This window comes from Cibotium barometz, chromosome 10 (genome assembly GCF_041138505.1).
Source record: "Cibotium barometz isolate CiBa-2024 chromosome 10, ASM4113850v1, whole genome shotgun sequence".
NCBI classification, from domain to species: domain Eukaryota; kingdom Viridiplantae; phylum Streptophyta; class Polypodiopsida; order Cyatheales; family Cibotiaceae; genus Cibotium; species Cibotium barometz.
Genome location: NC_141055.1, coordinates 28,055,522 through 28,082,206, shown reverse-complemented (window position 1 = coordinate 28,082,206; position 26,685 = coordinate 28,055,522). Strand labels below are relative to the sequence as shown.

The 26,685-nt window shown below is 46.4% G+C and overlaps 1 protein-coding gene across 1 annotated transcript in view; it reads right to left on the bottom strand.

Annotated features, from left to right (window-relative positions):
* The window catches only part of LOC147634744 (aspartate--tRNA ligase 1, cytoplasmic-like), a 52,800-nt gene extending 26,568 nt beyond the window's left edge, over nucleotides 1-26,232 (bottom strand). Inside the window, 10 exon segments of the mRNA XM_086803913.1 lie at nucleotides 7,499-7,614; nucleotides 7,692-7,771; nucleotides 8,026-8,079; nucleotides 8,162-8,272; nucleotides 8,386-8,676; nucleotides 24,922-25,038; nucleotides 25,125-25,166; nucleotides 25,168-25,236; nucleotides 25,704-25,951; nucleotides 25,954-26,232. Coding sequence (XP_086660039.1) covers nucleotides 7,499-7,614; nucleotides 7,692-7,771; nucleotides 8,026-8,079; nucleotides 8,162-8,272; nucleotides 8,386-8,676; nucleotides 24,922-25,038; nucleotides 25,125-25,166; nucleotides 25,168-25,236; nucleotides 25,704-25,951; nucleotides 25,954-26,176 — 1,351 coding nt within the window. The 5' untranslated portion in view covers nucleotides 26,177-26,232.
* Between the last annotated feature and the right edge of the window lie 453 nt (nucleotides 26,233-26,685).

The window sequence follows — 26,685 nt, the reverse complement described above, 5'->3', positions numbered from 1 at the left end:
TCATAGGCATTTTGACTGCAGCCAAAATGCCCCTGGTCCAGCCATTTTGTGGCTGAGGGGCTCCATCATTCTTTTTGTTAGTGGTTTCCCATGGGCCTCCTGGGCACCTAGGAGAGGCCACTAATTTATTTGTTCAATAGGTTGGCACGAAATCATAAATCAACTCCAATAGAGATTACCAAGTATTTTGTACTAATTGTCCTCCATTTGAGGTCACCAAGTGAACTAGGAGCAAGATTAAATTGATATTGGGTGGCATAGATAGAGAAGAATTAAAAGATATAGATAAAACCGGCCTTCAGAAATCTAACGGGCGGTGAAACAAACACTCGCACTCAAAACACTTCATCACCCATGGGGACCTGGAAAAGGAAACAAATAGGGGGAGCTAGAATGCTCCTACAGATAGTACATGGACACCAATTGGCCCCAAAACGCAATGGCGCCCTTTGCGGTATTTCTTTACTTGATCAAAATTTGAGTACAAAGTACAACTTGTAGAATCCTCCACCAATAGGATCCCTTATAGTTTCACCCAAGACTTCCACATGAGTGCTTAGCAAGCCTTACCCCATGTCTTTTGTGTCAAGAGCCATTCGCAAAATCTTAACCCTTGATCTTTGTCTTCAAAAAGCCCCTCAAGCTAAGTGTTCGAGGACCTCATACACATTCGAGGCTCAAGACTCGCCAGCCGGCACCTCTAATGGCACCCTTGCTCTCTTGCAAGTCTACCTTAGATGTGTCCCATGATCCAAGTTCTTCCACTTACTAACCAAGGCACTTTTCAGAACATTCCTTGCTCTCTTCGTAAGGAGATGAAACCGGCTTTCAAAATAGCTTCCATCGTGGCCTTCCCATAGAGTGTTTTCTAAACCAAAAACTGTAGCCATCCAGACGAACAGATTTGTCTCCATAAAGGCTCACGCTGTAGCCCTCTGTGCGTCTGACCATGAAAGGACCCTGTAATCTGCCTCTTAGCCACATCTCGCCTTCTCAGTCACAGTCCAGGGAGCATAGATCCAGAGAGCGCCGAGCAGCCTCTCAAGCTCACAAGGCCCGGTGCAACTCTAGCACAAAGAAGATGAAGGCTCAAACGAAAGGGGGAGCGAAAGTGATGATGACAATGCCGGCATGTTCTGTGCTGCAGAAAAACTGCCCACCTGGCTGCTTCCACACGTGCAGCCGCCACCAGCACATGGCCTTAGCCTGACTGCTTCCGCACGTACATCAACGTCCGCCAACACCTGGCTTTTACGTTGCTGTGCGCCCAGCCCCTGCATCGCCTTCCCAAACATGTGGTATGCTTTCTTGGACTTGCTTTTTGGCGACTAGCTGCTGCCGTGCATCCCCTGCCCAACGCCTTCTCTCAGCCTTTGCGACTGGCTGCTGTACAGTCGCCTCTGTTGGCTGCTCCAAGACAAGAGGGAATACCCAAATCGCCGCCAAGGCCACGACCAAAACCCAAGAGTTCGCCACACGCCACACCTGCAGACCTGTTATCCCAAGGTGATGCGCCACACGCCATGTGCTACACCTCCATGACCCACACCACCCTTCGCCTTTTTTATAAAACATGCGATTCAAATCGCTTTTCTCCAAAAAGCCAAAAGCAAATATAAAAGCGCATGCCTCCATACAAATAATATTATTTTAAGCCTAAAAGGTTTAAAAACCTTATAAACTTTAAAATCCTCTTTTGTCCCTTTCACACTTGGGCTGGCCACACACACGGGTTTCTTTCTTGATTCCAAGCTGATGCCTTTCACACTGTCCATCCGTGCCCGTGCCCGTGCCCGTGCCCGTGCCCACCTGCTTACTGTCCAGAGGAAAAACACAGGGTCGTAACATACCACCCTCTTGAAAAAATAGCAAGCGTCCTCGATTGCACTCAATAACACAGTAAGGCATCGTATGAGCAAAGATTCCCCATATAACAAAAGAAATTCCCCTCTAGTGCATCTGGGTGATGAAACAATCATCCTAGACAATTAGGCCCCACTGTCACGTCGAAGTGACAAACAACTCTTGCTTGTTCCTTGAGAACCTGCAGCAAAAGTCTAAAACCAAATGGAAACACGTAACCTGTGTTAGCCAAAAACAAAACCATCCATCATTCTACATATGACAAACATAGGCATGACACATATATGCATTTGCAAACAATATGCTCCTCAAGATGCTCTACCTACTCCAAAATAACAGTCTAAGGGTTGCTCGCAAGCCTTACACCCATGAGCATCCCGCAGGACCCACGACTGAAGGTACAGAAATGAGCATATGAAAGCATTCAATGCATCTAAACTATACATCCACGAAGTACTTTCCACATATGTCTCATGGCTATCCCGCAGGAGTCACACTCAGTGATGCATCCATGAACATAATAAAGTACTTGATGTATTATACCAATATACATGCATCACACCACTCAATCCAGAGTATTACCCATATATTAATGTATTCTCAAGGGTACCAGGATCCAATGGCACCAGAATACAATAATACCTCAGAAAGTGTATGCATACATGCACAGATAGAGTTAATCCATATATCTATGAACCAAACCAACTCTAGGACTGCTCGCAAGACTTATGCCCTCCATAGAGTCTCGAAGTGTTAGCTCAGGTTGCTGCAGACTTTGAGTTAAACCAAACTATGCCATTCCAGAGGAGACCAACTACAGAAATAGCATCTCATGTAACTAGTACACAATATCATAGAAGTCCCATAAGCGGATGTACTGTCAGCCTCAATACCTCGGGTGAATACAAAGATATCACCAAGCGACTTCTAGATAAAAACTGAGCCTGTCTGTAACAAGGGGAGTGGAGGTGCTACCCCCCTCTTGAGCATCAGGCAATGCTCTAGACCCCAGCTCTGCTGAACCTGAATGAGCCGTCGCAAGAGTCAGCTCCAACTCAAAGGCATCAAGATAAAGTTGCAATACCTGAGGTGAATCTGCTAAGTCACCCTCCTCCATCCACTTCGCATTCATCGGTGAACAGTTCTTGAACTTCATAAGATAGCGACGGGAAACTTTACCTTGTACCTTTCTTTCCTTGTGTGCCAATATTTGCTCGGGAATAAGAACCTCATCAAGTTCCTCCGCTTCCGTCTGAGCCTCATCGAATACATCCTCAGGCACCCAAAACTTGATTGCACTCCACCCAAGTGGTAAGCACAAGTTCCTGATGAAACATAGTAGACCACCACTACTAAACATAGAAATAAGTTGCCTTTCCGAACAACCCATGAAGCTTCCGTGAAGATACCACTCGTGACAAAGTGTCGAAAGCCATAGCCTTCAACCCATCTCTTGCACCATAACACTTCAACTGCTTCTTGTTCCTGGCTGACTACTTCCTGTCCTTGGTGTCTTTTCTCCCGAGCTTCATCTTTAGCTTTTCCTCTTCACCTCATATGGGCAAAGATACACAATCCTGCACTGTCTCCTATACTTCCTTTCACTTTCCCATGTTGAAGCTTTTGATGTGACAACCACGGGCTCGCCTCCTTGAAAAGTCAACGATATCACAGGGTTCCTTTATTTCACCATAAAGGGGTTCCTAATGTTTATCAAATTTTTGGACTAGTGCTGTGTAAGAGCTCGTATGAGAGCCAGCTCAACTACCCCAAAACATTGGTAAAATACTCTTGAGATGTCAACGAGCAAGATGGGTAGAATGGCATTGACTATCAGCTGATAAAAAATGAAGCCTCCATAGGAGAGAATGTATCGTATGGTCTTCAAAAAAAATACTTACAAACTTTAGTATTTTCAATTTCAAAGTGAAGACAAGTTGTCACATGACTCAAACCAAAATTCCATTAAAACCAAGTTGAAAACATACATAGATGTTAGGCTAAAGCCTAAGTCATACAATGCGAGTGCTCTAGGCGCATGTAACCATAGTAGTGAGTACAAAAAGTGGTGCACAAAAAAGGGAGGCTAGAGGATTGGGGATAGAATCTAGATGGAGAAGTGATCATTATCAAAATCAGAGCTCTCGCTAGGATCATCTCCATCAGAAGAGTGCCTATCGGAGAGCTTGCAGAAGTCACCCTCACTAAGGATGTTGCCCTCGTCATCAAACTCGGGCTCTCTAAGCTCCTGTAACAAGGCAATCAGAGCATCCTCATTTGTAAGAGCGGAGGAAGAACTACTAGAACCTCATCGTGTTTTTTAAAAAATTACTTATAAACTTCGGTATTTCCAATTTCGAGATATGGAGTATTTTAAAAAGGAGGGAAGCATCATAATACAGAGGAAAGCTCAAACAGCCATAGACAACAAAAACAAGACTACTACTCCCAAAAAAAAAATGTTTTCTCGAAAAAGTCCGTACGATATGCTGTTGTAGGTCGTACGAAGACAACTATGATCAAGTCTGGGAGAAAAGGGTGGTCTCCTACTACGAATGCCATCTTTGTTCCTGTGGCTATCTCAAAGAAATCCCCTGTGACTGTCTCTCTGGCGTGAGTCAAAAAACCAAGGCCCTGGGATGATACCTGTACTCCACCTCGTTCTCCTCTTCTATGGATCTAACCTCCGTGCGGGCGGCAGCAAGCTGACTTTCAATCCACTGGCTATCGGGGGACCTCTCCTGAAGCTGCTGTAAAAAGGCTAGACTCCTCCTCAAACTCCCCTCCAGCTCTCAGAAGCCCTCCAATCGGCTCTGAGCTGCCTCCTAAAAGAAATTGATAATCTCCCCTAGGCCCACATCCAGTGTGCACGCAGTAGAGCCTGAAATAAAGTCCATGCCCGCCCATATCTGCTCCATCCTGCTGCATATCTCCGGGTCCTAAATGAGGCTGTCCGGAATCCTCAAGCTCTCATGCTTGTCATGCCTCCAAGGGTCCTCTAGGGACAAAATAATCGGGGCGTGGTAAAAAAAAGACGTGCCTGCCAGGATACCAATCATGCCGCCTCAACTGCAAGCCCACTCATCAACATAAAACCTATCTAGTCTAGAGAGGTTGGAGCCATTGCTCCTCCTATCCGACCTCGAGAAGCAAAGGCTCCAGTGCTATGCCCAAACTCTGGAAAATGCCAAGGGTCCTATCCCCTCAGTGTGAGAATCATCTCCTTCCAAGCCGAATACTCTACTCCTGAGACTGTGGCCGTGCCATCTCCAAGTCTGTCTTCTACTGCCTCTATCATGTTAAAGTCACCGCCTAAGCACCAAAAGTCAGCCTGAGGGAGAGCCTGGCAGACTGTGCTCCAAAAGAGTGCTCTACCTGCAACAATGTTTGGAGCATAAATATTGAGGAAGCCAACGCTATCCTCTCTGATCAAAATGGCAATCCATTGTGCACGCCCCAGGACTATGACTCCTGAGCCAATCACTGCGACAAAAGCTGCTCACTGAAGGAAATACACACACCTTGCGTCCCTAAGAGGCCAAAGGATGGGGACCAAAAAGTGTAACTCTTGCCTGGAAGAAACTTCTCACATCAGCGGTGGGTGCGCCCCATTGAAAGATGTTGCTCTTGGAGGATTAAAATGTCGATGAGTCCCCCAACTATGGCTCTCTAACGCTCGCCTATGAGGACGCCTTGTCTCTAAAAGCACTAAGGCCCCCCTAAACCCTGAATGTTCCATGAAGCAATCCGCATATCAATCTATGTGTGATGCGGCACTAGCGGAACTGCCCTCCACTCGAAGAGTCTTGGGCGAGGGTTTAGATGGGGAATAGTCACAATCTGTGCGGGGACAAAGGCGCACCAAGTAGGCATTGATCATGTCCTCTATGTGACGCCACTCTATCCAAGCGCAAGCGTATGCATACTCCGGACTCCATCGATCACAATGGAGGTATCTGTAAAAACGGGGGAGGTACCACAGCAGAAGCATGCATGAATACGCAGAGCAACACCTCCAAGTTGAAGGCTACCATCAATCCTAGCCAAAAGCCAAAAATGGGTGAGAACGTCGGTGATGCGAAGATCGTGGTGCGAAGATCGTGGAGATGGTGGCAGAGCACGACTGCCTGTCCCTGGATGGCGGAAACCACCAACTCAGGATGCCACTCCGTTCCCAGGGCTGCACTGAAGGGAAAAGAGAAGATCATCATGCCGTTATCTAGCGTAGAGGGTCTAGAGTGGTGAAAACCCACACATGCACGAATAGGGACTATTGTCTCCTCAATCATGTCGGTCCCTTCCGTCGCGGAAGACATCGGCAGAAACTGTAATCCACAAGTTGCCCCAAGATCCTGGGGACTCAGGCGGGATGGCCCTCATCGGGGAAGCGGCAATGGTCATCTCAACCGGCTTTGAAAAGCAGTGAATCAAGCGACGGACAAAACTTGTCGGCTGCCTTCGCTTTGGGTTAGGGGTTGCAAGGGGGCAACGGGAATGCCGCTCGGATGATGAGGGTGGAGCAGAGTGAACTGTTGTGGGAGAAGTCGGTGTTGAGGATGGAAGAGGAGGGGGGGGGGGGGAGGGGGAGGAGGAGAGGGGGGGGGGGGGGGGGGGGCTCGGATGATGAGGGTGGAGCAGAGTGAACTGTTGCGGGAGAAGTCGGTGTCGAGGATGGAAGAGGAGGGGGAGGAGGAGGCAGGGGGAGGCGGCGAGGGAGGGGAGACGCTCGGGGAGGGAGAGGGGGGGTGCTACTGTGGAGAGATCCATTGGAGAGGAAGGCTGCAAGGAGGGACCCGCCGGGAACTCAGAGAGGTCAGTCGGCCACAGAACACTGGGGGCCAGGAGGGGAATCTCGACGAGGCATCGCTGCCATACTGGTGGGGCCGGAGGGGGCCGCTCCGTGACTGGAGAGGGCGCGTCACCAACGAGAAAGTGCTAAGATAAATGCTCATAACAGTTCTCTGACAGAACCGAATCCTCCAGAGCTCTGCCGGCCTGGCGCGCGCGCATGCGCAGCGACACTCGGCTCTGGTAGTCAGCCGGTAGCGGCCCGAGCGTGGGCCAACTGTCCACCACTCGCCGGCAACTGGGTCGTCTGCAGTCGGGGCCTGGTGCTCCATTGCAGAGGAAGGGGGGGGAGGGGGGGGGGCAGGCGAAAAACTGGGGGGGGAGGCAGGGCAAGCGAAAACAGGGGCAGAGGGGGGGGCAAGGCGGCGGTGCGCAGAGCAGGGGGGGCAGAACAGCGGGCTAGGCAGAGGGTGAGACAGGCAGAATTGGGGGGGGGGGGAAGGGGAAGGGGGCGGATGGAAGATGGGGGGGGCCCGCAGAGGCCACGAACTAGAGGCGGGTGGGGGCGCAGGAACGCAGGGACGGGGGGGAGCTCAGAGCCTCACGCACTTTTGCATAGCTTTAATCAAATGAAGCATCTATAACATGAAGACTTGCAAATGCGCCTGTTAAAAACTATACTTGCGAATGTGCCCGTTAAAAACTCTCAAATGCTTGAACTATAGACTGGCAAAAAAAAACGGCTTGGTTAAAAAAAAGTAAGATGAAGAAAATTTCCTCTCCTGCTGCTATAGACACCTAACACCAATCAGCTTATTGTTACAAATTCTACAGTTAATTCACAGACCTCGAATGAAAACATCAAAAGAATTGCTGTAACGTGGATCGTCTTGGCAAGGCATTGTGTAGAAAGGCCGGACAGCCAGGGGATAACGATGGAGAATGTAGAAGTCGGTATCATACCTGTAAATTATCAATAATAAGGGAAAATGGAAACAAAAACCACTTAAAAACAAAAAAGATACATCTTAGACTCATACTTCTTTTTGACCAGCAATCCTAGTTTTCTTTCAGAAGCTGTATCCAGATCACCAAAAGGATCCACTTCAATCCCATCTTCCTGCAAGCGCACGGAACAAAAAGGAGCAATTATTGACAAATAAAAAATGTGCCACAAGGCATATACATTCACCTCAACAAGTTCACTCATGCGATGACGAATCCCTCATTTACTAACCTCCTCCCACTCCTCACCCCCCCCCCCCCACCAAACCCAACAAAAAAGAGAATAGGAAAATCACAAAGCATTTGAATAGCTTCATCAAGTACATGAAGTATGAGTAAGGTATCACCATCAGTAAATGCAATTCTTACCTTCAATAATTGCAGGCCCTCTTCAAATGTGAGCCGCAAGGTTCTCCTCAAGTACTGCAGTAACCAATGTAAGTGTTTAATAAACACCAAGTCTAAAGCAACAAAAAGAATCTACGAAATTGGGAACCACACAAACCTTGAGGCGCTCAAAGGGATATTGCTCATTGATGGCTTCGAGCTCTTTACTGCAGTGCTCATGTATCCCATCAAAGATAAAAACAAACATCTGCTCGAGAAGATCCAAAACCTAGAGACATACAAAGCACCAAACAATGAGCAGGTAATACTTTCTATTTTGACAAACAGCAATCATTACTGATAGCCTTGTCTCTCAATAAAAGGGAGGGGAAAAAGTGACACCTCAAAGTAATGCTCCTTAACTTCCATCTCCAGATCAAGGCCAGTGAATTCACATAGATGCCTGTGGGTGAAGGAGTTCTCAGCTCTGAATACAGGGCCAATTTCAAAAACACGTCCAAAATCCGCACAAATAGCCATCTGCTTATGTAGCTGAGGAGATTGTGCAAGACATGCAGGCTGTCCTTTGTAGTCCAGTTTAAAAACAGCAGCTCCCCCTTCACTTGCACCTGCTATGAGCTTAGGTGTATGGATCTCAACAAACTCATGTGATACCAAAAACTGCCGGAACAGCTGCAACGCAACACCACACATGTATTATGATTGATACTTACCGCAACCAGTAAAAGACAGCAATGCAACAACATGAATCTCTATGACTGTTATGTCCCTAGAGATATAACTAAGCTGGCATTCTACGACCAGGCTAGGCTAATTGGACAAAACATGTTTTAGTTGACGAACCAATATAAAGCGACCTTAAGATAAGGACATGCATACCTAGAGTTTATATATAAGTGAAACATAGGCTCATTAATGGGGGTCCCCCTAGCTGAAAGCCCAAAGAACCAAGGATCTAGACTAGGCCAGTGTAAAGCTCAAGCCTTACACCAGGAAGGTGGGCACTGGTGGTACGGGACACAAGGGCTTGGGGGTGCTCCCAAGAGGGAGGTGAGCTTGCCAGTTCCTCCAGTAAGGTCCAATGAACTTGTGGGTGAAAAGCTGGTTGTTAAAACCTGGCTGGGCAATTGGAATATGGATTGGTAAATCCTGGTCCGTAATGAGCCTGTTTTAATGGTCATCTTCAAAAAAAAACTTGCAAATGAGATAGGACAAGGAAATTAATATTTGAGTTGACAAACACATGCATAGATATGAGAAGCACAGTCATCATTTCATTCAGTTAGTAAATGTTAAAAGGTAAAACGATGGCAATGATCCAGCAGCAAGCTTTTAGTCAACCATAATGGTTCAGGTTGTGGTCCATGAAGAGGCATCTGTGTGAAAATTACAGCACATACAACACTTTTTTTTAAAAAAGAGGCAGGCTTTCATACTTTCCACATTATCTATAAATTTGTTTTTGAGAATCCAAAACATTCCAAACCATGCACTGCTTATGAGTGCGCTCGATAAAGTGAACTCTCCAATATAAATACAAACATGCATGTATATATATCTAATATGCATATATATGTAATACATGTATATATATTTATTATATACCTAGATGAATATTTATTATATATATTTATTAATTTGTGTTTTTTTTTTGGTGTGTGTGTGTGTGTGTGTGTGTGTGTGTGTCATACATACATACATACATGGAAAAGTAAACCCAGATGAGACTTATCTAATTGTTGTAGCTGATAGCAATCATGTAGAGATTGTCGCAAAACAATTGACGAAAATACTGATACTTGTCAATTGAGGTCAACTCGAAAACCAGTCGATTACGAGCAATCCAAATTGTCCAGAACGCCCAAAATCACGTCCGCTAGAAAAGATAGTCTTATGTGCAAATCTCTGCTCATATATGTCGAATATCCAAAAATGCTGAGAGAAACATACTCCTGGAAATCTACCATTCAAGAATCTAGATAAATGAAGCAGGAAATCCTGTGTCATGGCAACGCCACAACAAGTGATGAATGGTCTCATTCAAGGAAGAACATCTTGGACAATGAGCAAAAGCAATCTTTTTGCCAAAATGCTACTAACAAGAAGTACTCCTGAAATGCATCACAAAAAGAAGACTCTCTGTTTGAGAGGTAACTTGCTTTTCCATAGCCTCTGCAAAGTTTTTTTCCACCATATCGCAAACTTATTCATAATCCATAGCATATTTCCATACTCAGAAAACCATGGTGGTGGTATAATTAATCGGTAGATCCTGGCTGCTGCAATCTCTAAAAAGGAAATTTCACAGAAACAAAAGTCTCCTCTCTATGGAATATCCAATCTTCCAGTCTATCCTCGTCGGGGTCCAATACAACATCCTGGAAGGGCTGTAATTGTGTTTGGATTTCCTACCATGTAGGCCTGTAATGCATACCAAACCCCATCTCAATTGAGAAGATAGAACACGCCCCTCAGAAGATATGAAATCTTGCACAGTGCATATGCTTTTGATAGACAGAAAGTAAGCTGATCTAGGAGCTGTAATCCTAATGGAGAAGCAAAAGCATGACTCCAATGTATGTTCTCCTTCCTGAATGAATTTCGTGTCTGAGGAGGTCTTCTAGACCAAATAACATATGCAATATTGCCTCCCAACCAGCAATCAATCAGCTTGTGTATGGGCAGCCAGGAATCTTGCCTTGGACATGTCCAAATAGTAAATCCCAGTAGCGTAGCTTCCATTTACCAAAGGAGAAAGTTTGAACATAGCAGCAATCATGAGAGTCTTGGGCTGTTGTTGAGCCAAAAAAGTTTGTTGCAGAGTTGCTTACATGCCAACATATGATGGTGAATATCAAGAACATTGAGACCACCATCCAACTTAGATGCGCAGATTCTTTCAAATCTCAGAAGGCACAATGCTTTCTGATGATCTTTAGTTCGCCATAATACCTCCATGGTCTTTGATATAAGCTTGAAATCTGTTGTTTTGACCATATTAAAAGTGGCAAAAAGAATCGAATGTAAGCCATCAGAATGGACTTCAGAATTATGAGTCATACATAAAGAGGCCAAGTAGATAATTGCCAATAATCCAAATTGGCTTGTAGCCTTTGCATGACCAAGTCAATAGCAGACATATTCCAGCCTAGAGGATATCACAGGTATCGAACAATGTCAGTGGGCTAAATAATCTGTCCCAGCCATAAAATGCTATGCCAATCCATCTCCTTCAAAGGTAGTAATTTTAATTTTTTAAAATTTTTGAACAAACAGGCCGCCTCTCCAAAGAGCTCAAGAGCTTGCATAAGTACTTTAAGATCATTTGGTGTATTCTTAGGAAGAAAAAAGAGTCATCAACACAAGCTTCAGAAACCAAAGCACACCCATTTGATAATTGAAACGGATTCATTGTCCTTCTTAAAAAGTCTATGAGAGACTGTTCAGAAATTCTCCTTTCACAAACCTCCTCAAGGGGGCGGGGGGGGGGGGGGGGGGGGGGCAGGGGGGCAGGGGCGGGGGGCGAAAGTCTAATAGTCCTATTGCCTTGAATGACAAGCTTGATGAGGCTTTTCATACTCTCAAGCTTAAGGTGAAGGACTCACCTGTTTTGGCCTTACCAAATCCTCGCAATACCATTCGTGGTTGAGATTGATGCCAATGATTATAAGATAGGGGTTGCCTTGTTCCAAGAGGACCGCCCTATGGCTTTTGAGAGTAGAAAACTTGATGATACCTAGGTCAAATGGCATACTCAGGAGAAAGAGAAATATACAATGATTAACACATTGAAAATTTGGAGAAATTATTTATATGGATCCAAATTCGTTGTTTTGACTGACCAAGAGTCGATCGAGTACGTTTGTACTAAACCTGAGTTGAGGGAGAGGAAGGCACGGTGGGTAGAACTTATGTAGGATTTTGACATGAAAAGGAATTATAGGAAGGGTAGTTTGTGTCAGAATATGCGGCGGAAATGATAACCAAACTTGGGTAGACAAGAGCAAGTAGACTGCAGAAAATTAATCAGCACAAGAAACACAGAGAGATGTGTGTAAACTCTTCTCTATACACAAGATCCCGGAAATACTGAATGAGAAAGTGGAGGAGGATGAGGGGCAATATATACAAACCCATGAGGGCAGTCGGCCAGCTCTAGAAAGTGCCCACGACTGTGTAAAATGTCCACGACTGCTGAAAATAGCAGTCGGCCAGCTACAGATGCCTACGCCTGAGCAGATCAAGTCGGCCAGCACTCCTACAGCCCACGACTGATGCAGATGCAGTCGGCCAGCTTCAGAGTGCTCCTGGCATCACCTGGCAGCCCTCCAGCCACTAGGAAAAAATGGGAAAAAATAGGGAAAAAATGGGAAAAAATAGGGAAAAAATACGGGGAGTGTGGAAAAATGATATACGGGCGGGCACACCCACAACAGAGGCCCTCGTGTATACAAATAGACAGGAGATGACTTCTAACACCCCCTCTCAGCTCCTGGCTGTGTAACCAACCCCAGGGAGCTAGAGTGCCGCCTAAGCATAGCCTGAGGTAGAGACTTCGTGAAGAGGTCTGCCGCATTGTCCTCCGTCGAACAATAAAGTAGCAAGATGTCACCCGCCAAGATCTTCTCACGTAAAATTTGATACTGTATCTCTATATGCTTGGTCCGGGCATGGAAAACCGGGTTCCGAGCAATAGCTATACAACTCTGGTTATCACACTGGATGACTGTGGGCTCCCTCTGTGGAAACCCCATCTCGCCTAGCAGCCTCCGCAGCCATACAACCTCACAAGCAGCACCACAAGCAGCCCGATACTCTGCCTCTGTCGAAGAAAGGGCAATAGTTGGCTGCTTCTTGCTACTCCAAGAAACCGCTCCTGAGCCGAGGGTAAAAGTGTATCCTGAAGTAGACCTCCTCGTGTCTGGATCCCCTCCCCAATCTGAGTCACTCCAACCTTGGAGCTTGACTCCATTCCCTCCTGTGTAAAAGAGTCCCAGATCCTTCGTACTCTGCAGATACCGCAAGATCCGCAATCCTGCGTCCCAATGAGTCTTCAATGGCGTTTGCATAAAAGAGCTCAACAGCCCCACGGAGAAGCTCAAGTCCAATCTGGTGTTCAGCAACCAGATCAATGAACCAACCAACTTCCGGTATTGCGAGGCATCAACTGGCTCACAAGGATCTGTAACGGTTAACTTTGTGTTCGGGTCCATCGGCGAAGTAATCGGCTTGCAGTTCTCCATCCCAAAGGCCTCAAGCAACTCATGAACATACCGCTGCTGAGAGACGAAAAACCCCCTCTGGGTCTGCCAGATCTCCAATCCCAAGAAAAAGTGGAGTAAGCCTAAGTCGGTCATCTCAAACTCCTTTGACAAGGCAGCCTTCGTCACTCCAATGTGCTCCACATGACCGCCGGTGAGAATGAGATCATCCACATAAAGGATGATAAGTGTGACCATGCCGCGTTCCCGAAAGAGATACAGGTTCGGATCTGCAACCGATCTCTGGAATCCACTCCGAATAAAGAAGGAATCAATCTTCTGATTCCAAGCCCTCGGAGCCTGCTTAAGACCATACAAGGCCTTACGTAACCTGTAAACCATCCCTTCCGATCCTGGAACAATAAAGCCTGGAGGCTGCTCAACGTACACCTCCTCCTGCAGGTCACCATTAAGGAACGCCGATTTTATATCCATCTGGTACACGGGCCACCTCTGAGAAGAAGCAAGAGCAAGAACGGTCCGAATCGTGGTCATCCGCGCTGTCGGTGCAAAGGTATCCTCATAGTCGATGCCTGGCCGCTGAGCATAACCCTTAGCCACGAGCCTGGCTTTGTGTTTGTCCACCGACCCATCAGCCGCGTACTTGGTCTTAAAGACCCATTTGACACCAATGACTTACCGCGTCGACGGCCTCGGTACCAACTCCCAAGTGTTGTTCTTCTCGATGGCATCAAGTTCCACCTGCATGGCTTCCCTCCAAGTATCTTGTGAAAGGGCTTCCTTTACGGAAGTGGGCTCTTTATCCCGTATGATACGAGACATAAGAGCATAGTTCACCTGTAGAAGCTCCGCCGTGTTGCTTTTATCTCGGACTCGATGTGATCTTCGAGGGCCATCCTCTGTGGTCCACTCGGAGGGTAGCTCCGTGACACCTGACTTCCGAAGGGTGTCCAACAACCACCTAGGTACTCGAACAGATCGTGGAGCCTCCTGTGATCGCGGGGGCTCAACTCCAGCTGCGGGCTCAACCTCCTGTGATGACTGAGGTGGATCAACTGGAGTACTATACTGGGAATCATCATCAGACTCCTCTGGATCTCCAAGAAGTGGCGGCTCCTCGACAGTGGATGCTGGAACATGCTCGTCAAAGACCACATCCCGGCTGACAACAATCTCGTTCCTCTCTGGATCATACAACCTGTATCCCTTGGAAAGAGAGTTATACCCCACAAATACCAGCTTGCGGGACTTGGAGTCAAGCTTCCCCCTCTGCTTCTTCGGAATATGTACATACGCGTCACTCCCAAAGACACGGAAGTGGGAGACATCGGGTTTCCTGCCAAAATATGCCTCAAACGGAGTCATATGGGGTACAGAAGTCGTCGGAGAGCGGTTAATGGTATGGACAGCTGTTGCCACAGCCTCACCCCAAAGGGGACGAGGAAGATCACGATGCTCCAGCATGGTCCTCGCCATCTCCACCACAGTCCTGTTCTTACGTTCAACAACTCCATTCTCCGAAGGCAATCCGGTATTGGCTAATTCCCTCTTGATGCCATGATCTGCACAAAACCGGAAAAATACAGTCGAGGAGAATTCACCTCCTTTGTCAGCCCTGAGAGTCTTGACCTGAAATCCAGACTCTTTCTCCACCATCACGTGCCAATCCTTGAACCGAGCAAAAGCTTGGTCCTTCTGGGAAAGAAAGTAGACCCACGTGAAATCTGGTACAATCATCAACAAGCAGCATGAAGTAGAGAGATCCTCCCAAGGATGGTATCTGCTGTGGTCCACACAAGTCAGTGTGAATCAACTCCAAAGGTTTCGAAGCCCGCCTGGAAGCCTGCTTTGGAAAGGATTCCCTGTGCTGCTTACCACGTATGCAAGAACTGCAGCGTCCTTGCCTACTGCCAACATCTGGCAAGCCAACCACCATCTGGTCCCGGAAGGCGCGCCGCAAAGCATCCACATTTAAGTGGCCAAAACGAAAGTGCCACAAATCTCCGACCTGAGAGCCTGTCAATGAGGAGAGTGCAGAGAGCTTATAGATGCCGTTCTCCACACCGCCTTCCCAAACAACTTTGCCTGTCTCATGGTCCCTTAGAGCAACTGAATGCTCCTCAAATTCCACCCGAAAGCCAGTCTTGCATACCTCATGCACTGACAAAAGATGAAAGCCCAGAGCAGGGACATAAAGAACACGGGAAGCATGCTTGCCCCCCTTGCCGTCGGGAATAATCTCCATCCGGCCCTCACTATGTATCGGAATAGTGGAGTTATCGCCAATAAAGATACGACCTGACTGCCGTTTCAGATCCAGAAAGAAGTCACGGGATGGAGTCATGTGCCTGGAAGCACCACTGTCGAGAATCCATTCCCGGGTATCCTTCGCAGTGAAGCCAACTGCCTCCTTGCTCGAAGATGATGAAGCATCGGAGTCCACCATCTCCAAGTGCACGAATGCCGGAGTCTTCGCAGCTGAGGCTGAGGAATCAGCACTCTTCCCTGTCCGCTTAGGGCACTTCCTCCAGTAGTGGCCTTTCTCGCCACAATCATTACACGATCTTTCGGCCTTCAGCTTCTCTCGTTCTGGATCAGGCTTCTTCTCGGAAGACTTATCTGGTGAAGCCTTCCCTTTGCTCTTGTTGGTATTACGGCCTTTCGACCGTTGGCCAGTTAAGGCCTCCGAACCTCCACCATGAGGAGGGTTCGTGAAACGTTCCTCCTGGTCCAAGATCATTGGCACAAGCTCCTCCCAAGTAATGGTGCTGAGCCTGCCACTCGTGATCAACGAGGAATAGAAAGCGGAATACTGACCAGGCAAGTGGGAAAGTAACGTGATGGCCATATCTTCAGACGATATCTCTTTCCCAGCTTGAAGGACTTCCTGCTAAAGGGCCTGCAGCTTGTTAATGTGTTCCTGCATCGTCGAAGACTTTGCAGGGTTCATAACCCGCATCTGCACTTCCAAGGATATCCGCTTCATGGGTGACACCCTGTTGTACAAAGAAGCCAAGTGCTCCCATATGCCTCTCGCCAGCGTCATGTGCTTCACATGGTTGATCACCTGTGGTGTGCAATTGAGGAATATAAACGACCGGACCCTGGCGTTGACACGGTCCCACATTTGTGCCTGTGCCTCTCGGTCCTTCCTTGTCGATAATAACTCCCCTTCCTCAGCTTCCGGCCTTGGCACCCCTTTGATAATAAAATCAGCAAGATCATATGACTCCAAAACTGACTCCATCATGACCTTCCAGATGCCATAATTGGACCCGTCCAACTGACGATCCACTGGGAACGTGGGGAGAGTCGGAATCTTCACATGCTTCTCAGCCATCTCGAGTAAATCTGCCATCTCGGAGAGTAACCTGAAAGGGTGGGTCGGTGGGAAAAAAAATCAGAAACAGAAAATCAGAAAATATGCAAGTGGCTGTCCAGCCCCTTTGCCCGCCCTCCTCTTGCACCTTCTCTTCCCGTTCAGCCCGGAACAGTCCACCGATCAGCAACCTGTTGCTCCCCCTCTTGCTCAGAAAACGCCCAAGATCTCCTAGAGCCTAGGGCTCTGATACCATGTCAGAATATGCAGCGGAAACGATAACCAAACTTGGGTAGACAAGAGCAAGTAGACTGCAGAAAATAATCAGCACAAGAAACACAGAGAGATGTGTGTAAACTCTTCTCTATACACAAGATCCCGGAAATACTGAATGAGAAAGTGGAGGAGGATCAGGGGCAATATATACAAACCCATGAGGGCAGTCGGCCAGCTCTAGAAAGTGCCCACGACTGTGTAAAATGTCCACGACTGCTGAAAATAGCAGTCGGCCGGCTACAGATGCCTACGCCTGAGCAGATCAAGTCGGCCAGCACTCCTACAGCCCACGACTGATGCAGATGCAGTCGGCCAGCTTCAGAGTGCTCCTGGCATCACCTGGCAGCCCTCCAGCCACTAGGAAAAAATGGGAAAAAATAGGGAAAAAATACGGGGAGTGTGGAAAAATGATATACGGGCGGGCACACCCACAACAGAGGCCCTCGTGTATACAAATAGACAGGAGATGACTTCTAACAGTTTGAACCACATTGCAAATGCTTTGAGTAGAATTGAAGAGGTGAATCTTTTGAGTTTCACCGAGATTAGTGTTGACTTATAAGATTCCTTGATAGGGCTATGTAAAACCAATGGGCATTTCACTCGGTGTTGGCAATGAGTCCACAAGTCCAGGCGGAAAGCTCTATAGTTTAAACGACTCAAGCGTCATGCCACCTATTAGGGTGGCTAGTAGTCAATACTTAATTCAAACGGATTTTATTCTGAAATGATAAGAGTTTGCGAAGAGATTGTGCTCAAATTAAGAGAAGGATCCTATTTGAATATCATGACACTATTATGGTAGGTGATGTGGAAGTCTAGTGAACTTATGATTTGGTAAAATGGACGTTTTACTAGCCTAGAATGAAGGCAGATGTCCAAGACTATATGGTGAAATGTCATCAATCTCATGTGAACAAAGACTGAACGCCTTAACAGAGGAGGGTTGTTACATCCTTTGGAGACTCCTTGGGGTGGACAAACTTATATTTTATAAGAGTGTTCACATCAGGCTGGACTATTTTAATGAACCGCGACCAATTATGAGGTTTGGGCACCCGAGCACTGGATCAAAAGCCCACAAATTGCTAAAAGAGACCAAGGAGTTATTTTTGACATCCACGAGTTGCTTTTCTGGGTGACTCGGGTGTGGAGCAAGCTAAGGGTAGCCAAGAGAGCTGACATAGGACTGTTGGACAATAGGGAAGAGATCTTTGTGGCTGGCCGACTCCATCTATTACTGCCAGACAGCTGGCCGACTCATTGAACAGTGAATATGTGGCTGGTCGACTGTTGAAACATTAGCTACAGGGCAGGCCGACAACGTTTCCTCTTTTCTTTAGTGCTGGCCGGGATGTATACAGGCTGCAGGGACCAGACGAGTTGCATAAATGCTGCTTAGGGCTGGTCGACTTCCTCTATAGCTTCTCTTCTGGCTGGATGTGCTGGTTTACAACAAATTTCAGCAATACTCCAAGGGTACAGGTTGTGCTAGGCTTCAACATAGCTTCATGGGATGCAAAACAATTGGTCTAAGTGCTGTTTTGGGCCTGTTTGGAGCTGCTGAATTGCACAATCATGTGGACAGCCGTGAAACTAAGGAACAGTTGATGACTGTTAAGCCCAGGTTGGTGACCAAGGGCTTGGTTTCACGGGACAACAGTTGGTGACTGCTTTGGCCTTGGTTGGTGACTGAGGGTTGGTTTTATCTGGATAGCAGTTGGTGACTGTTTTGGCCTTGGTTTGTGACCGAGGATTTGTTATCTCTATTGGGCAGTTGGTGACTGCCTTGCTCTGGTTGGTGACCGAGAGCTTGTATTGTTTTGTTTTCCACAGATTTGGATAAATCTAGTGCTGGCTAAGGAGTGGAACTCTTGGGCACCCGTATCTTGTACAAAAGAACACTGTTGGTAATAAAGATATCTCGCCGGGTTTTTTTTTTTGGGGGGGGGGGGGGGTGCGCAACTTCAGCCCCTAGTGCTGTGTTATGTGTAAGATTATCTTATGTGGTTTTAAGATGTATATGTACATGATGCATGTGACAAATGTGTTGATTCATGCTCATGTTGTGATGGATGTTGAATGTATGTTGTGATTTGGGCCACTAGTTTTCTATATTACACGTGCCCGCTTTTGACAAGAACTTATACTTATACCATAGTCTCCAATTTCTAGTAGCTCTAGTTTGGCTTGCACGTGTGACACCGCATAGAGGCCGGAATGGGCCGCCCCCCCCCATTGCTGAAGTGACAAGTGTGAGGCCACTTGTCTCACTTTGATCCACTTTCTTGCCACATTTCCCAATCTAAGAGATGGGTCCTTCCATAAACTCTCTCTCTAAAAATATCCCAAGTGGTAAACATTCTATCATAGACACTTTGCCAACTCTTGGTATCTGCTCAATTCTAGATGTAATGACGCGAACAGAATTTCCATCGGAGTCGGGCCAAAAATAGCAACTCTCCTAAATTTTAGGAGTGTGGTTCTTTGTATTCTAGGATAATCCCCCATTCCCAAAGCTTGTACTTTCCAAATATTTAGACATCCTGGAGTCCACCAGACCCCTTTCATACTGGGAAATGTCCAAGCTGGTGACACTATCTTATCTTGTACTCTCTCTCTTTCTTCTCTCTCTAGCCATGGCTCTCTTGCGCACACACCTCCAGATCATCCACTGGCCTCCCGCTGAATGGTAGGTTGCTCAGTCACCGAGTCTTGGTCTATCAATGAGCTCCCGTCCTAGATCTTCTACCAATATGGACCAAAATAACTATCAATCCTACAAAGCCGTCTCAATGACTGAAATAAGTCAGTGGAAATCTCTTTGAACGACAAAGTATTCACCTCTCATCCGACTAAGCGCATCTGCTACACTATTCATGGATCCTTTTCAATAGAGTATTTCAAAATCAAAATCTTGCATTAACTCTACCCATCTAGCTTTGATTGATTGATGATCAGTCATCATTACTGCAAACTTAAGAGCCATATAAATAATGCCTCCAAACCTTGAGAGCGTAAATGACAACGTAAAGTCCCTTCTCAAGGGTTGGCCAACGAGATTGAGTGTCGTCCAGCTGTTGACTCTCGAAAGCAACAAGTCTACCATCTTGGAATAGCACAACCCCGATCGCATAATCACTCGCATCAATCTCAAGAACATAAGGCCGATTGGGATCAGGTAATGCTAAGGTAGGTGCTTCCGTGACTTTATCTTTCAAAAGTTTGAAGGCAATATCCAAATTGTTATTCCAAGGGATAGGCTGCTTCAACTTACATCCACGACCTTTCAACAAGTCGGTCATCGGTCCATCAGTCATCGGATTGGTAGCCTCTCCACCTTTCGATCCCACACTTGCTGACCCGCAAGTAAGCGTACCTTGTAGGTATGGTCACTAGGCGTCGTGTCTAGACCCAATTTCTACATAAGTTTGTAATTAACAAAGTTAACCTTAGAGTTGAATAGATAATCAGAACATGAACTAGGACGAGAAAGTACAGTGACTGAGGTACCTATCAAAGACAACCGGTTGGCTGCCTTTGTCTTGGGTCCTGCATTTGTCTTAGCACCCTTCTTCGGGCACTCATTACACATGGGTCTTTTTTCTTCGCAAATGAAACAACGTCCCTCGTTCTTGAGCTTCAAAGCCTTGAGAAGACGGGTTTTCTTCGCTTGAGTCAAGTTAGAATTCTTGGAAGGTTGGTCCGCAGACTTTCCTTTTGTCGTACTAGTTATCGGTGTGCGGAGAACTTTCTTTTGTGCTTGTTCCCCTGCTCAGCTACGGACTTGGTTTTGAAAGAGAAAATCGTGTCATCATAAATACGCGCATAGTGAATGGCCTCGTCAAAGTTTTGCACTTGTTATTCTTGTCCTGTAAATGGTACGAGCCAGGTAATCTTGCTATCCTTGCAGTCCAAGCTAGAACCGAAGCTGCAACGGGGGACAAATTCATCACTCTAATAATACCACCTATCACCGAGAAAAGGGAAAGATATTCCTTCATGCGGCCAAGAAAGCCTCGAACACCAACCAAAGGGTCGAACGTTGGGTTGAAGCTGTGCTGTCGCCTCACAAAGAAGACCTGAGCCGTACTCAGTGCAACGGAGCTCAGCTACATGACTATCCAATGTTGCAAGCGAATCAAACTCGAACTAGTAGTACCCACGCCCCAAAGGATGAATATCACTCGTCTTTCTAAACTTGTTGATCAGCCTTGCTTGCAAAAGATCCTTAAGTTGTCCGTGCGGAGGGTGACTACCCTCAATCTTGCAAACCAAGGTGGAGGCCTCTAGGGAAGTGATTGTTGATGCGAGGAGCTAAAGATCCACTTCAGAAAAGGAGAGGCAAGGGACAGCAGCCTCAATCGGGGATGATATAGCGGATGCCATGGAGTCCGCCTAGAAGTGATGGGCACTCGGAATGGCATGTTCCTTTCATAGAAGATGAAAACCCAGAGTAGGGACATAAAGAACACGGGAAGTAAGCTTGCCCCCTTGCCGTCGGGAATAATCTCCATCCGGCCCTCACTATGTATCGGAATAGTGGAGTTATCGCCAATAAAGATACGACCTGACTGCCGTTTCAGATCCAGAAAGAAGTCACGGGATGGAGTCATGTGCCTGGAAGCACCACTGTCGAGAATCCATATTCCCGGATATCCTTCGCGGTGAAGCCAATTGCCTCCTCGCTCGAAGATGATGAAGCATCGGAGTCCACCATCTCTAAGTACACAAATGCCGGAGTCTTTGCAGCTGAGGCTAAGGAATCAGCACTCTTCCCTGTCCGCTTAGGGCACTTCCTCCAGTAGTGGCCTTTCTCGCCACAATCATTACAAGATCTTTCGGCCTTCAACTTCTCTCGTTCTGGATCAGGCTTCTTCTCAGAAGACTTCTCCGGTGAAGCCTTCCCTTTGCCCTTGTTGTTATTCCGGCCTTTCGACCGTTGGCCAGTTAAGGTCTCTGAACCTCCGTCGTGAGGAGGGTTCGTGAAACGTTCCTCCTGGTCCAAGACCATTGGCACAAGCTCCTCCCAAGTAATGGTGCTAAGCCTGCCACTCGTGATCAACGAGGAATAGAAAGCAGAATACTAACCAAGCTAGTGGAAAAGCAAAGTGATGGCCATATCTTCAGATGATATCTCTTTCCCAGCTTGTAGGACTTCCTACTGAAGGGCAGGCAGCTTGTTGATGTGTTCAAAGAAGCCAAGTGCTCCCATATGCCTCTCGCCAGCATCACGTGCTTCACATGATTGATCACTTGTGGTGTGCAATTGAGGAAAATAAACGACCGGACCCTGGCGTTGACACGATCCCACATGTGTGCCTGTGCCTCTCGGTCCTTCCTCGTCGATAGTAACTCCCCTTCCTCAGCTTCCGGCCGGGGAACCCCGATGACAAGGTCATATGACTCCAGTACCGACTCCAACATGACCTTCCAGATGCCGTAATTGGACCCGTCCAACTGACGATCCACTGGGAACGTGGGGAGAATCGGAATCTTCACGTGCTTCTCAGCCATCTCTAGTAAATCTGCCATCGCGGAGAGTACCTGAAAGGGTGGATGGGTGGGAAAAAAAATCTGAAAACCTGCAAGTGGCTGTCCAGCACCTTAGCCCGCCTTCCTCTTGCACCTTCTCTTCCCGTTCAGCCCAAAACAGTCCACCAATCAGCAGCCTAACGCTCCCCTCTTGCTCAGAAAAACTCCCAAGATCTATCTCGAGCCTAGGGCTCTGATACCATGTCAGAATATGCAGCGGAATGATAACCAAACTTGGGTAGACAAGAGCAAGTAGACTACAAAAAATAAACAGCACAAGAAACACAAACAGATAGGTGTGTAAACTCTTCTCTATTCACAAGATCCCGAGAAAACTGAATGAATGAGTAGGGGCCTATATATATGCCCCTGGGAGAGCAGTCGGCCAGCATAGGAAATGCCCACGACTACTGAAAAATGTCCACGACTGCCAGTCGGCCAGCAGAGAAGTGCCCACGACTAAGAAACTGCAGTTGGCCAACAGTCCAGTAGCCCACGACTCATGTGTATGCAGTCGGCCAGCACTGGAGTACTCCTGGCATCCTCTGTCAACCCTCCCCACCACTAGGAAAAATAAAAAAAATAGGAAAAAATACGGGGGGTGTGGAAAAATGATAAAACACCTTATACAGGGCGGGCACACCCACTACAGAGGCCCTGGTGTATAAATATAGACAGGGGATGACTTCTAACATCTTACACATCTTATTTTTTTGAATTGAGGTCCAAGAAGCCCATGCGTGTCTTTTTTTGGCCCATTTCCTTATGGGCATACATTCCATACCTTTTTTCATGCACTGTCCCCATAGCCCTTGATCTGTCCTTACATTTGTGTACTCTCTCTCACATGATGCCCAAGAAGTGCACGGTAAATTTGATGCTCTTTCCACTTAATTTGGGGACTTATTTTTATTTTTTTTCCCCTTGTAATGTCTAAGCTCTCATGAGTCATGAAACATAAACTTGTTGGGATGCTCTACTATCCAAAATCCATGAATCATCAAATAAAATTTGAGGTCAAGGACAATAGGCCTTTGCAAAGCAACTATCCCAATCTTTGGAATAAAAGTATGCTCGAACGGTGATTGGCCCATCTTTCAGTCCCCAAAGGCCATGTTTTCATGGTTTTGTTTTTTATTTTTATTGTATTTTAAGATCATAATAACAAGTGGTATCAAAGCAAAGCTTCCATTCATCTAGAACCTTGAGAAATTGGTAACAGTTTTCATGAAAACTCATGATTGGTAGAGTGGGAGGAATCAATGGCTTCCAAAGATCTAAGACACGAAAATCGGCTGCAACGTTCATGCATAGCAATCAATTCACATCGTCAAACACGTGACCTTAGAATCATGCACAACACTAGTCTGAATGGACAACGCTGAAGAGCTCTTTTTAAAGTACACAACATCTATCTTTGATTGCCCATGTACAAACGTCACCCAATCACACATGTTTGAATTGTCTCAAAGTTCCAAAGCCAAACTCAACACACTCATTCCACATGGATACAATCCAAACAAGAAATCATATCATGAAGTTTCCCTACTGGTGAATTCAAGCAGTCCTGTACTATCCTTCCTGGTAACTCTATGCCACCATTTTTTCATTGGCAACACCTACATCTTGAGTGAGTTTAATTCTAAGATGTTGGCTTTGTGTGACCTTTGGAGGTGAACTCTCTGATTGCGCATCTACACTGCGTATTTTTCCCCATGGAAGCATGGCTTATTGCCAAACACAAACCCACTTCGCAACAAACATTGGACTCCACAATTTAAGTCTTTATTGATTCTGCTGCACAAGGAGTACCATACTACCATGACCTCTCAGTGAATAGGCGTTGGCTCACATATGAAGACGTATCCCAAAAGTACTCACATCCTCCACTAAATTTCATCATTTCTCTATTAGAAAAAACAGGCAAAGTAAGGCAATAATTTTTTGCCTCTTATACAAATAGCCATAAAGATGTATCTAATTATCCTTTCAGCTTGTCTCACAGAAGCTCTAAATCCATGGATGAAACTTCAGATCTCACATTCTGTACAATTTCAAAACGCATCAATGTCTATGTTCCATACAGTTTTCAAAGTTCTAACACTTTAATTTCAATGTTCTGTATGGTTTTCAAACATGTTCAGAAAGTTCTATCCCCAGGGGGAGATCCCACAGGTGGCATGCCATAGGAATTAACAAATTATGGTGGAAGGGGCATCCTTAGGGGCCACACTTCTAAAAAGCATCTGTAGCAGAGTGTTCCAGCATCAGAAGGGATTTCCGAAACAACCATGTTATCCAGTAAAGATTACATGTAATCAGATACCTACTTACCTTGTTTCAGAAATTATAAAGACGTCAGCCAGATTACTGAGCCCTGACATACTTTAATGTTCTTCCTAGAAGTATTTAATAAAAGTAAAGCTGCCTTTCAAAAGAGCACAGTACATCCCATACAATCTCACAAAACAAACAAAGGTTGAACTCAATCCAAATAGAGATCAAAATGTCAAGCCCAAAAAACTTAAGTCGATAAAACAGCAAATATATCATTTATGAGCGTACCATTGATACATATGATTGGATTCGAAAAATTGCTTGATTTGCAGGGGTCCGCAGATCAAGAACTCTATAATTAAGCCGAGTGTCTGGATTAACTCTCACATATTGAAGGTCTTCTTGCTGCCATGACAACAGCAGCTAGAGTCACATCCATAGCCATTGCTGAAAGACTGGGTTGCACAAAATGCGTAATGTGTGAACTTTACCTGCTCAGCTCTTTGGAAGTCCTTCTCACTTCGGGCAGCATCCCTCCAAACTAAAAGGAAGAACAGGTGCTGCCTTGTTTACACAATACACTTTCCGTCCTTTTAGTTCCACCTGAGAGACTCATTCAGATTGCAAACATTCAGTGGAATTTCAGAAGCAAGATCAACAAGGAAGGATAAAGCAAGATCAACAAGGAAGGATAAAGCATACTTGAACATCTGAATTGACTATGCGTGGTCAAGACCAGGAGCTGTGATATTGTGCATCCTTCTACAGCATTGCACTAGGTGTTGATAATGATAGCCGGCTTTTAACATAGTGCACTAAATCGTCTTTTTCTGGTAAGAGGTGTATTGTATAGCAATGGAAACAATAACGAACCACTAACTAAAGTGTTCCTGTCTTCGTGCCTTTCCCTACACTAGCATTAGGACCTTACGCCTTACAAAAACTCTGCTACTTGTGTATACATGTAGACCTCTAAGCACAATCCTAAAGGAGAATGTGAGGATCCAGACTCTGCCCATCCCGAAAGGCATACACAACATACACAGTCGAGAGAGAGCAAAAAAAGTAACCTGTTGCGAGGTGCCGCTGATAGAAGCGTTGGGTACGTCCACGATGCCTTCGACGTCGACTATTGACTCCTTGGAAAGAGCGCTCACGAACTTGATGAGGCCCTTGGAGACCACGTTGTCCTCCACCTGGAACACACACTGGATGGTGTAGCCCGCCTGCCTCACCACCAGAAACGCGATCTTGCCCTTGGCCCGAGTAGTGTGGCATCGGCCCCGCACCAGCACGGTCTGACCACTCAGGCCTGCGTCAGCTGGGAGACCTTGGTCCAGACCCGTCCGCTGATCTCCTTGGACTGCAGCACCTCTAAGGGCACGTCACCGTAGTTGCACGCCAACGGATCTGCCTCCTGTTCCGTCGACACGCTTGCCGCTGCCAACTGCCGGTTCAGCATTCTCTCGGCTTTCTTCGCGGCCTTCTGGACCGCCTTCTTGCTCACCGTCGGCGCCCCCTCGTCCTGCTGCTCCTGCTCCATCTTTTCACTGAAAGCTTAATCGTGATGCACACAGCAAATATTATTGGGTACATAGCGTGCAAATATTATTGGGTACATAAAGGCCGAACAGAGCCACGTGGTAGCATTTGCTTGGTTGATTTTTAAAAAATTATGGGCTTTAAAAAACACTAGGCTCAAATAAAACATAGTATACTCAACCGGCCCATTGCTGTTGTATGTAAAAGACGTTAAGAAGCCAAACGAGGAATAGAAGATGGAATACAAAGGGTCAATCGGAGAGATTTTTTCTTCTTATTTTTTAGAAATTCAGGATTTCTTTTCTCTCTCCTCTCCTTGTGCTCTAGTTGTCCATGGTTAATATGTAATAGATATATGTATATATATACATACAGCAAGAGGCAGCCAACTATTGCCTTGTCGTCGAAAGAGGCAGAGTACCGGGCTGCTTGTGGTGCTGCTTGCGAGGTTGTGTGGTTGCGGAGGTTGCTTGGCGAGATTGGGTTTCCGCAGAAGGAGCTTATGTTTCC